General features: G+C 35.7%; 1 protein-coding gene across 1 annotated transcript in view; it reads right to left on the bottom strand.

Moving 5' to 3' along the window:
* Positions 1-12278, bottom strand: part of LOC150080676 (DCC-interacting protein 13-alpha-like) — a gene marked incomplete in the record, with an annotated part of 341505 nt that overhangs the window by 188468 nt on the left and 140759 nt on the right. The window contains 1 exon segment of the mRNA XM_090381733.1: positions 8073-8237. Coding sequence (XP_090237859.1) covers positions 8073-8237 — 165 coding nt within the window.

Genomic DNA, 12278 nt, shown 5'->3' with positions numbered 1-12278 from the left:
AGCACTGGACTATCAAGGATTGGAAAACAGTTGCTTAGTCTGACGAGTCGAAGTTCCTGGTGCATCATGTTGATGGAAGGCTCAGAATTTGGCAAAAACAACACGAATCCAAGGACCCATCATGTCTGACAACTACTCTGCAAGGTGGTGGCAGCAGTGTTATGGTGTGGGGAATGTTTTCTCGGCACACATTGGGTCCACTGATACCCACAGATTCAAGTCTGAATGCCACATCAATCCTAAACATCGTTGCTGACCAAGTGCATTCGTTCATGTTGACAGTTTATCCTCAGTCAGATGGTTACTTCCAGCAGGATAATGCACTAGTGCACAAAGCCCGAATCGCTATGGATTGGTTCCAGGAACATGACAATGACTTTTCTTTGCTGCAGTGGCCCGCTCAGTCCACAGATCTCAATCCTATTGAACATCTTTGGGATGAGCTGGAAAGGGCTGTTTGCTGCAGGCCTACACCTCTGTCGAATCTCAAGGAACTGTGTGACATACTCATGTCTGCATGGTACTCCATTCCTGCACAATGTTTTCAGCATCTTGTTCAATCCATGCCTAGATTGAGGCTGTTTTAAATTCACGCTACTAGATAGGTGTACCTAATAAAGTGGCAGCACAGTGTATATCACCAATGGACTGACACTGATGGAATCTGTACAAAAAATAAGTGTGAATGTGGTTAGATATACATAGGTGATATGAGGAAATCTGAAAAGCACATAGATTGAACAAAAACAGGGCTAATGAGAACACCTGTGTTCTCATTCACCAAATAATCTGAATTGGCAGAGCATATTGTGGAGTGGGCTTGGGCATGTATTAGTATTAGTAGTGGCAAATTATGCAATTAGTATTAGCAGTGGCAATCTTATACATCAGCCAAAAAAAAAAAAAATCCATCTCACCCATCTATCCCCTCCAAGAATTTATCTAGTTCTTTGAATTTATTCAAACTACCCACTTCTACAACAACACATGGAAGTTTGTTTCAACAATCAACCATCTGCTGGCTGAAGACAAACTTTTGCATATCTATCCTGCCACCATCCTTTCTAAATTTGAATTTATGATCCTTGTGTGTGTTGTCTTATAAAAAGGAAGGATGCCATCAACACTAAGCATACTCAATCCATTCAAGGCCTTAAGCACCGTGATCAGATGTCCTCACAGGTGCATAAGTCTCCAGATGTTACAATTTGCAGAGCTGAAGCCTTTCTTGGTAAGAGGACCCTTTTGTTCCCTTCATCAATCTTGCTGCCCTTCTCTGTACCCAGTGATGAGCTGTGAATATTTTAACAATGGGCTCGCCCTTTTGCTGACTTTTTGATGTGAAACATCCTTTTGGGGGGGGGTACCTACCGAGTAAATCTGATCGGTCACGGAAGTGACATCACCCACAGCATCTGCCAGAGCTGCTTCCCATGCTCAGACCACTAGTCTGTGTGGGACACTCACTAGTAGTATGATTAGATTAGAGTGCGTGACGCATTTTTCGTGACCAGTACGATATCTCGAGTTCTAACTTTTTGGAATTATTTTAATAGTATGACATCACAACCATGTGACGTCATATAGTGACGCGAAGGATGTTTCACATAAAGCCATCTACTGCACGTACTTGGCAGATGTGCGACTTTTTTATTTTTTTTATTTTTTTTTTTTTTTTACAACTAGGGGAATATAATGGATGCATTTTTTTTTCATGATAAAATTTTAATATTGCGAATAAAAAATAACAAAAATATTTCCCATATTACAAATAACGAATTATCACAAAACATTTTAGAATATAAAAACAAATATTACATAAAAAACAAACTGTTCTAAAAAAGGTACACAAAAATCACAGATTACATGAAAAAAATATTGCACAAATATTCAAGAAAATTTTCTTCTAAAAATTGCCATATGAAATTTACTTTTATTAATATTGACATAATGATCTGGATCAAATTGAAGCAATGGTTTTCCATTTAGATGTATGGTCATCATAATCTGAAACGTGTTTAATTTTCAACATTATTCATTCATTCACAAGATATTATTCATTATGCTGAAAGCTCGCTCAGTTTCAGCATTGCTAATCGCAGTGGTTTTAAAGATATTTCTGGCTTTCTTAATTGAAAAAAGGAATTTCTCTCGATTTTAAAGAAACTGTCTTTGACAAAATCTCTAAAATCATTAATTCTTATTTCATATTTTATCAGAAAACAAATTTCTTATTCGGTTTTCAAAGTCTTGCCACCGAGACGAAAGTTCTTTTAAATTCCACAATTTCCGGTAGAATATGTTTAAAATTTTTTTCAATGGTACAATTATTTTCTTTAGATGTATGGTCATCATAATCTGCAACGTGTTTAATTTTAATTTAATTTAAAATCACCCTGTTGCATTAATAACTTATCCTTTAAGGATAAAAAGGATGCATTTAATAACTTGTCACGAGGTAATTTTACTGTTCTTACTTTCAATTTTGATTCCTTCAAATTCTTTCCACTTCAACATGCTCTCACTTTTAGCTTCATATTTTCCTTCAGAATTTTTCAAATTAGCAATAGCATTGATAGTTTGAATAATTAATTTATCTGCTTTTGCCATAGTGAATCTGTAAAGCTTCTGAAATGTACGAGAGCTCCTGCAGGATGTAGATCATTAGGGCTAAACGGTTAAGAAATTCCAGATTTAAATGCTTTAACAATCCCAAATATTTAACTTCTGATTCAAAATGTTTGCACAATGCAGGATAATTCCCTTAACCCCAATTACCATTCACAAGCTACAAGCTGATCTTCGCAGCCTGAACACACGACCGATCTTTATGTAGTTTCCACAAGTTCTTTAGCAATCATCTTTAATTTGTGCTAGTTTTTTGGAGATTGGTAATACAGTTTTTTTTTTTTTTAATTATTGCCTGTATGCCATTATATTTTAGAACATTTTCTACACAGTGAAAGGCTCGACAAAGTTTCAAAATCTGCCAACATTTCATCTTCGTAAAGTTTATATAATATCTTAGTTGCCTCAATCCCCCCCCGCCTTGCTACTGTCACTAGTTCTTTGAATACTGTGCAAAATATCAGAATCACTCAGATATTCAGCTACTGTGACCATGTAAACATAGACAGGAGAAATTTACTGGAAGGCGTGGATCACTCACTTCTCTGAAAAACATACGCTCATTTGTCGGAGTAAAAGGGAACCACAACACAGGTTGACCAGAGGCTATTATCCATGTCGGGAATCTTCTTAATCCTGACTGGCTATGAAAGCATATTGACTAGCGTGACTTCTCGAAATATGGCTGCATAAATTTTATGGACACCACTTACATTATGGAACGGCAATCCCTTTCACCCTTAATTGGCACTTTCTAATTACCTAAAGGCCAGAGGGGAGAACAATGCATACAAAGTTGTCTCTCCTAATCTGTTAGTTACATGAAAATTATTTTCGTTCTACGGAAACTACTGTATTTTAAATGTAATTATCAAGGGGAATTTAAAAAAATTTGGTATAAAAAAGTTGGTTAAACAGAGGTCTGACTGTAATTAAATCAAAAATTAAGCAATTTTAAAATACATAACCGATCGATTGCACCATTAAAATGCTGGGAATGGGGCCCCGCTCTCCCCACTGTGGTTTTGGCTCTGGATACTCAATAATTGCATTCAGGATTTCATTGGTAAAATAAATGACTGTCTCACCAATGGGCTCTCGTGAGCCCACTACAGCTCATCACTGGCTGTACCCATTCCAACACATCTGCATCATTCCTAAAATGAGGCCTCCAGACCTGTATACAGTATTCAAGATGCAGCCTAGCCTAACCATTGACTTGTACAAAAGGTAATCATCTCCTTATCCCTGCTAGTAAAGTTTATATATATCATTAACAAAACCCCATGAGTTGTCCTGGCAGCCTGTCTGCACTGCTCAAACAACTTCATATTTGACTGCACAATTACCTCCAGGTCTTTTTTCATTTTCCACTACACTGTGTGTAGTACTACATAGTTGATATGTTAATCTGAGATTACTTCTGCCCATATGCAATACCTTGAACCTTGCATATGTTAATATTATAGCAGTGATAGGAAGTTATAGGAATTTTGTGGTGGGGGGAGAAGAGACTTTGAAAAAAAAAAAAAAAAAGAAAAATAAAGAAGCCTTTTACATCACAAAACTTAGCCAGGGTTACTTTAATCAGAAATAAGAGGAAAAACATTGAAGAACGTAATGGGCTTTTGAACAATAAGTAGGGATTAATGGAGCATTTGGGATTGGATGCTTGAGAACAATAAGCTGTGAGAACACCAGACATTAGATTATAGAGACCTCTTATGGCCTGATATCAACAGTTTGAGAAAAGCAAGTCTGTAATCCTTGTGATTACTTATTATGCATATGAACAAGAGCCCGGTAAACAGTTTGTACCATGATGCTCATTTGTCAAAAATATTTATCATGGCATATAAAGTGCTCGAATAGTTTATTTCTTGATTAGTATTTTTTATTTTTAAAGTGGAATTCAATTTCCCTATTTTTTTTTTATTATCCCCTCTTCACCATTTCTTACATCCATTCATACACCTCTAAAATATATTTGCCATAATTTTTATTTGTGAAAATTATAAAGCATTATATACCAGTATAGTAATGGAAAAATGGATTACAAGTATTACTTTGTACTTACCATCTACCAAATCATACGTTTAACTAAAATAGAGAAAATTGTGATTAGTGATGCATAGGGCATCATGCATCTTAAAAACAAACTGATTTTGTGATTACATGGATTCAACAGGTCTTGTGGGATCCAATTCCTGTAGAAAGAACCCTTCTTGTTCCTTAACCCAGTGATACACAATTTTTTTTAGGATTCGGTTCACATTCATAAATTAATAAATTTTGTAACTCATACTCATTGTTTCACGATGTATAACTCAATATCAAATATGAATAATATTGACTTCCAAAATTAATTATTTAACGATGAAAAATCAAATGAACTTCAGCTATTCATAACAATGCAATTATTGTCATTCCTCTATGAAAAATACAAGTTCAGGGTCATGTAGGAAAATGGGCAATTTTAAAAACCAGTTTTCTGTGTAGTTTTAAATGTTTTAAATGTTTAAAACATTTAAAACCTAACATAAACATTTAAAACCAGTTTTAAATGTTTATGTTAGGAGGACTGAATTACTCAATATATTCTTGTCCACATCCTTGTTCATGAAGGGGTGCACAATGTGTTTTCACTATCAAAGCATTTTACAAAAACTGAGTTACAAGGCCTCTAGACATTTATTTCACATTCACTTTAAGATCTGTCTGCTCATGCCATTAAAGCAAGAGTACATAATTTTGAAGAAACTGGTTCTGCTCTCAAAAAGAAGTTTCTAGGTGGAATAAGCAGCACCTATACACAAGAAATCATAACAGCTATCCGGACTACTCTCATATGGAATCCAAAGCATTCTGCATGTAGGCATACACTGTTGTTGAACTTATAAGAGTATGACAAACATTGCACTAGGACTTAAATTTCCATCAGGACTTAAATTTCTATCCTTACAAGGTACAGGTACCATAAGAATTAAAACCTCGCAATCTCCTTACCTGTGAAAATTTTTGTCAAGAAATGCTAAATCATGTGGATCATAATGAAGACTTTATTTTCAATCTATGGGTGTCTGACAAAGTACATTTTCATCTAAATGGTTTTGCAAATAAACAAAACTTTTTTCATTAGTCAGAATAAAACCTCTGCCAATTCCACCGGAAACCATTGCACAATGACCATATAAGTGTGTTGTGCTATTTCATCTTACAGCACTATGAGCCCATATTTTTTTGAAGATGAAAACAAAATTGTAACAACAGTGACATCAGGATGCAATGCCGACATGATCACAACTTTCCTGATTAATGAACTAGCAAATAGGTTTCCTCAAGTTAATGAGGAAGTACGGAGATATCGATACTGCCATTTGACTGCTTTTTCATAACCACATCATCTCCATGAATGGTGACATTTGTTGGACTCCAAGGACCTGTCAGCATGTGACATTTTTTATGGGGACACTTAAAAAAAAAAGCAAGGTGTACTTTCATTGTCCACACAATACTGAAGGGCGCCTCCGTAGCCAGGTGGGAAGGAGCAGCAGTCCGTAGCACACGCTTCTTGATTAGACCGGGGTTCGAGCCCGTCACCACCAAATACCGAGGATGCGGAAAGGTCAGGGAATGACCACCGCATATCCCGGAGCAATATGGCCTTAGTTGCTAATGCTCCTAAAAACCAAATAACAACAACAACAAACAATACTGAAGAATGGAAAGAAAGAAAGAATTCGTGAAGAAATTGCCAGAATTCCTTTGGAGATGCTACAGATGTCATGGGAAACATGGACGAGCAGAAGAATGCTGCAGAGATAGAGGTCAAATCGAAGATATCATTTTAAAAATAATAAATGGCATATACTTTAAGATGACATATTTGTAATTTGGCAAATACAAATTCTTTATTTCATTACTGAGTTTTTAAAATTGCCCACTTTCCTGCCTCAACCCATGTATATATTTTTGGATACAGCACACAGCATGAAATACCATGTTTTTTTTTTTTTTTTTTTTTTTAATAATATAATGTATTTATCTCAATATTTGATAATGAATTACACTATACAATGTTATGTAAACATAATTTGGACACTAATTAATAACTGTAATAAAATTTAATAAATGAATTGATAACATTAGAATATTCCTTCTTTAATTTGTAATTTACTATTATCTGTTTATTTTTTGGATTGCCAATACTGTTTTTTTTTTCCTTATGAACCTAAATCTCAATTGAGATGCAGTTTTTCAATGTCTGAAATGCAACATCTGAAATTCACATAAGAAAAGCAAGCATGAAAAAATTAGCTGCCCACATAATATAATAAATATTATATTCTTACTACCCAATACTGAAGCCAAGGTTTTTCTTTTTTTTTTTTTTTTTTCAGAAAGTATATGTTTACATTTAAGAGTGTGACAATGAGCTTGCACGAATTTAGTCATTCTGGCAGGCTGAAGATTATAAAAAAAAAAAAAAAAAAAAAAATTAGTCTACATACAAGTTAGTGCAAATGCATCATATTAGTACACAGCTCAACTCTGAATTAACAAATTTTTTGCAAAGGTGGCATCGTTTTAAGTTATATTTCATATTGTCAATACCTTCACAATGAGTTGCCATGATATTGCTACTTCAAATAAGTAACACTTCACCAAAGGAGAAGGCTATTGTTACTTATTCTCAGCAGATACCACCACCCAGATGGCACCATTTCAGGGCTATTGGCCCTTCTTCGGTGGGTGTGTGGGTAAGTACCCTAGTGATGTAACGATGGAAAAACAGTTATGAAATATAACTCCATGAAATATTCTCAGCAGATACCACCACCCAGATGGCACCGTTTCAGGGCTATTGGCCCTTCTTCGGTGGGTGGGTAGGTACCCTAGTGATGTAATGATGGAAAAACAGTTATGAAATATAACTCCACAATATGAGAGATGCCTGATGGTGTATAAGACGAATTAAGACTAAGATGCATTAAGGGCTTATGCCTCAGGCTGCAAGAGAATTAGACTACATACAAGTTAGTGCAAATGCATCATATTAGTACAGAGCTAAACTTTGAATTAGCAAATTTTTTTGCATAGGCAGCATCATTTAAGTTATATCTCATGTTGTGAATTTGTGAAGGTATTTGCAATATCATGGCAACTCGTTGTGAAGGTATTTGCAATATCATGGCAACTCATTGTGAAAGTATTTGCAATATCATGGAAACTCGTTGTGAAGGTATTCATAATATGAGATAACTCAACGATGCTGCCTTTGCAAAAAAATTGCTAATTCAGAGTTTAGCTGTGTACTAATATGATGCATTTGCACTAACTTGTACTTAGTCTAATTCTCTTGCAGCATGAGGCATAAGTCTTTAATGCATCTTAGTAAAAAAAATTAGTGAAACAAGAAATGAAATACTAAGAAAACAACATACGTTTTCACAAAGAGATATCCAGATTTCTGCATTAGTCCAGTATTTGGTGGAATGTAGGGCATATCTGAGGGAGGTTCACCATAATAAAGATGTTGACTTTGCTGTTCAATAGTATCCATTAAATCCACAGTTTTTTGCGTTTCCTGACCTAACTCAGCATGCACACTGAATATAAAATAATATTTTTCAGTATTCACATCTGGAAAAGCAACTATTTCTGATGATTTTATGTTTTCTGAAATATTAAAAAGCTTAGTAAATTCTTGCAAAATACATAAATCTAACAATACAAATGCTCAAATGAACTTTAAAAAAGTCATTACAATAATAAAAAAAAAAAAAAACCACAAGAAAATGAAACTAATTTTGAAAAAATTAACAAATAGCCAATTTTTATACTATTGAAAAAATACTAAAATTTCGAATAAACATAATAAATAATATCATTCAAAAGAAAATTTTTGCTAAATCATTTCATTAAATTTTGAGAACAATACTTGTAGTAAATTTTTTCACCACATTCTACTAACGCACACACAAATATGCACATATATTTCTAATATTTATATGGCTTTGATATTTATATGGCTTTGATAATTTCATTTGGCTTTGATAAATGTGTATTAGATAATTATGACCAGTCTGATGAAAAGATTATTTCTTGTCATACTTGCTGGACACATGAAACCAAAAATAAATTAATGTGTTTAACTTAGTACAATTTATTGAAGCTGTGTTTCTTTTAGGATACTTGCTATTTTGTAATCTGTATATGAAATTGAAAAATATTTCTCAGGCAAAGCTGATTTTGCCAATATATTGGCAAATAATTTCCTTAAAATTTCAGTTTGCCTTGTACTTAAGAAAACTGAACATTGTTTTTCTATTAAAGAACATAAATATTGTGGATTCAACACATGATCAGCTGTTTAGAGTAAATATTTCTTCCTCTATTGCAGCTAATTCTGCTGTGAAGATGTTATATTCCATAAAAATCTGATGTGATTGTTACTTTGGGTAAATCCACTGCTGATCCTATGTGATAGTCAGTTATGAAGCCAATTGTAAATTGGTATATACTCTGGAAATAGGGACTGATGGATATCATGTAATTATTGAATAACTAAGGAAGGTATAGAATACAATTCAGTAACCTGCAACCCACTGCCTGTAGAACCTGTGTGGCCTGCAACTTTCAGCATTTTATCTGTTTTGGTCCCTAGCCAAAAATGGTTGGATAGTTCTGAAATTATTTTTCCTTCATACTATAAGATTGGAGAAGTACAATTTTTGTATTTGCCAGTCATTTTGCTGACTTGTTCCAAAGTGAAGTCATACGGGTCAACATCTGATTGCTGAAGCAAAGGAAATCCAGGAATTATTCTGGCTTGGGCATTTTATACACCTTGCTTTTACTAGTACATATTACATAACCGTGACCATTCTGTAGATTAGCATTAGTAGAGGCATTTGATGCAAGAAAGCAAGCTTATGCAGCATCAGCCAAAAAAAAAAATAAATAAATAATAATAATAATAAATGAATAAATAAAAATAACCACTTCCACTTCACCCCTCTGTTCGTTCGAAATACCTGTCCAGCTGAGCCTTAAACTTATTTAGGCTATCAACCTCCACTACAAGGGATGGAAATCTGTTCCACCAACCAATTACCCACTGGCTAAAGGCAAACTTCCTCACGTCTATCCTACATCTGTCTTTCCTCAATTTGAATTTATGCCCTCTCAGGTAATTATTCTGAGCAAGAGGAAGAATCCCATCTGCATTGGGCATGCTCAGACCATTCAAGGCTTTATACACCTCTATCAGATCACCTCGCTGGTGCCTAGTCTTCAGACACTGTAATTTGCAAAAATTACAGTGATTTGTTGCCCTTCTCTGTACTCGTTCCAGCATCTCTACATCCTTCTTGAAATGAGGCCTCCAGACCTGTATATAGTACTCTAGGTGTGGCCTGACCATTACCTTATACAAGGAATAATCACCTCCTTATCCCTACTAGAAAAATTCCTATATATCATTGACAATACACCATGAGCTACTCTTGCAGCCCATCTGCACTGCTCAGAAAACTTCATATCTGCCTGCACAACCACCCCCAGGTCCCTTTCATTCTCTACCACTGTCAGTGTAGTACCACAGAGTTGATACGTTGCTCTGGGGTTGCTGTTTCCCATATGTAGTACTTTACATTTGTCAATGTTAAACTTCATTTGCCACCTCTCAGCCCATCTGCTCAACCTTTCCAGATCCTGTTGCAGTAGCATAGTGTCAGTAGCGTCCTTGACAACCCTGCCAACTTTCCCATCATCTGCAAACTTGGACATTAAGCTTGATATACCATCATCAATATCATTTATAAATACAGAAAACAATAACAATTAGTGGAGTCCATCAGGGACCTAATGGACCCTGAGGGACTCCACTAATAACACTTATCCACGATGAGCAGTGTCCATTGATTACCACTCTCTATCTTCTCCCCCTCAACCACCCCTTTATCCATAGCAGCAATTTGCCTCCAATGCCACACTGCTCCAATTTGTGCAGCAGTCTTCCATGTGCAACAGTATCAAAAACCTTTCTAAGATCCAAGTATATAATATCAAAGTTATTCCCTGCATCCAGTTCTTTTGTGACTGCATCATAGTATCCAATCAAATTGGTCAGGAAAGATTTCCCTTAACAAAACCATGCTGTGTCTGAGCTATAAATGAAGTCTTGTCTAGATGATCCTGCAGTGCTTCTTTAACCAATTCCTCCATTAATTTTCCGGGAACAGAAGTTAAACTAACAGGTTTATAATTACCTGTGTCGCCCTTTAATCCTCCTTTGTAAATTGGGGTCACATTTGCACATCTCCAGTCCATGGGTACTTCCCCTGAGTCCAAGGAAGCTCTCATAATTATGGTTAAGGGTTTGCTTACTTCCTTTGCTGCCCCCTTTAATATAACGGGATAGATCCCATCCACCCAAGGTGCCTTTCTTGTGTTAATCTTCAACAATTTCTCCTCCACTTTACTCTCAGTTATTACAAAATTCTCTAGCTTACTGCCAGAGTTGAATACACCTCTGGCATACCCCTCGCTGAATAACTCCTCATGTGTGAATGTCGACGCAAAATATTCATTTAGTTTGTTAGCTACCTGAGCAGGATCATCAACAGTTGACCCATCGATATCAAGTGGACCAATCTGATTCATCCCCTTCCTTCTAGAGTTTACATAAGTAAAGAACTCTTTGCTGTTTTTCTTTGCATCCCTTGCCAAAGATTTCTCGTAATCTGCCTTCGCCTGCCTAACCTCCTTTGTAACTTGGTTACAGATCAACTTGTATCTATCATAGGCTTCTGTGTCACGTGTTAATTTGTATGTATCCCATGCATTTTTCTTCTCTGCCATATGTCTCATTAGTTCATCTGACATCCACTTAGGCCTAAACCGTGAACAATATTTCTTAGTTGGTATGTAAAGCCTAGTAGCTTCCAAGGTAAGTTCTTTGAATGCTTCCCATTTTGAATTTGCTGTTGGTAACATCATCAGTTGGTTTCACTGTATAGAATTTAAATACTGTCTCAGTCCATCGTAGTTGCTTTACGAAAGTAATAACCCTTCCCTTTACCTCTAATGGTAGTTACCTCTTTGAGTAAATCCCACTTCAGTACACTGTGATCACTGCCACCTAGTGGTTCATTTACCTGCAGATTCTTAATGCATGAAGAATTACTACTGATAATCAAATCAAGAGTATTATTCCCTCTAGTTGCCTCCCGAACATGCTAATGTAGAAAACAATCATCCAATAAATCCACAAAAGCCTTACTAGTGTGTGAGTGACCAGCCCCCAAATTCCAGTCAATATCTGGGAAATTAAAATCCCCCATTATAAGACTCTCTGATTTACTGGCCCACTCTATTTCCCTGTACAGTTTCTTATTATACTCATCAGAGTCATTAGGCCTATAGCACACTCCTACTCTCAATTTTGATCTCCCAATGCTTATGTCACACCAAACTGACTCGACACTGCACTGTCCAGCGATGTCGACTGGCTTCACTTCCTTGGATTTTATGTATTTCTTAACTAATAGCATAACCCCTCCTCCCTTCCTATCCTTTCTGTAGACTTTGTACTCCCCAAATTACAGTTCTGCATTCCTTATATCTGTGTGACACCACATCTCTGA

Source organism: Mastigoproctus giganteus, chromosome 9 (genome assembly GCF_048544385.1).
Source record: "Mastigoproctus giganteus isolate SK-2022 chromosome 9, ASM4854438v1, whole genome shotgun sequence".
NCBI lineage: Eukaryota > Metazoa > Arthropoda > Arachnida > Uropygi > Thelyphonidae > Mastigoproctus > Mastigoproctus giganteus.
Note: the sequence above shows the minus strand (reverse complement) of the source record. Positions and strands in the feature narration are given on the sequence as shown.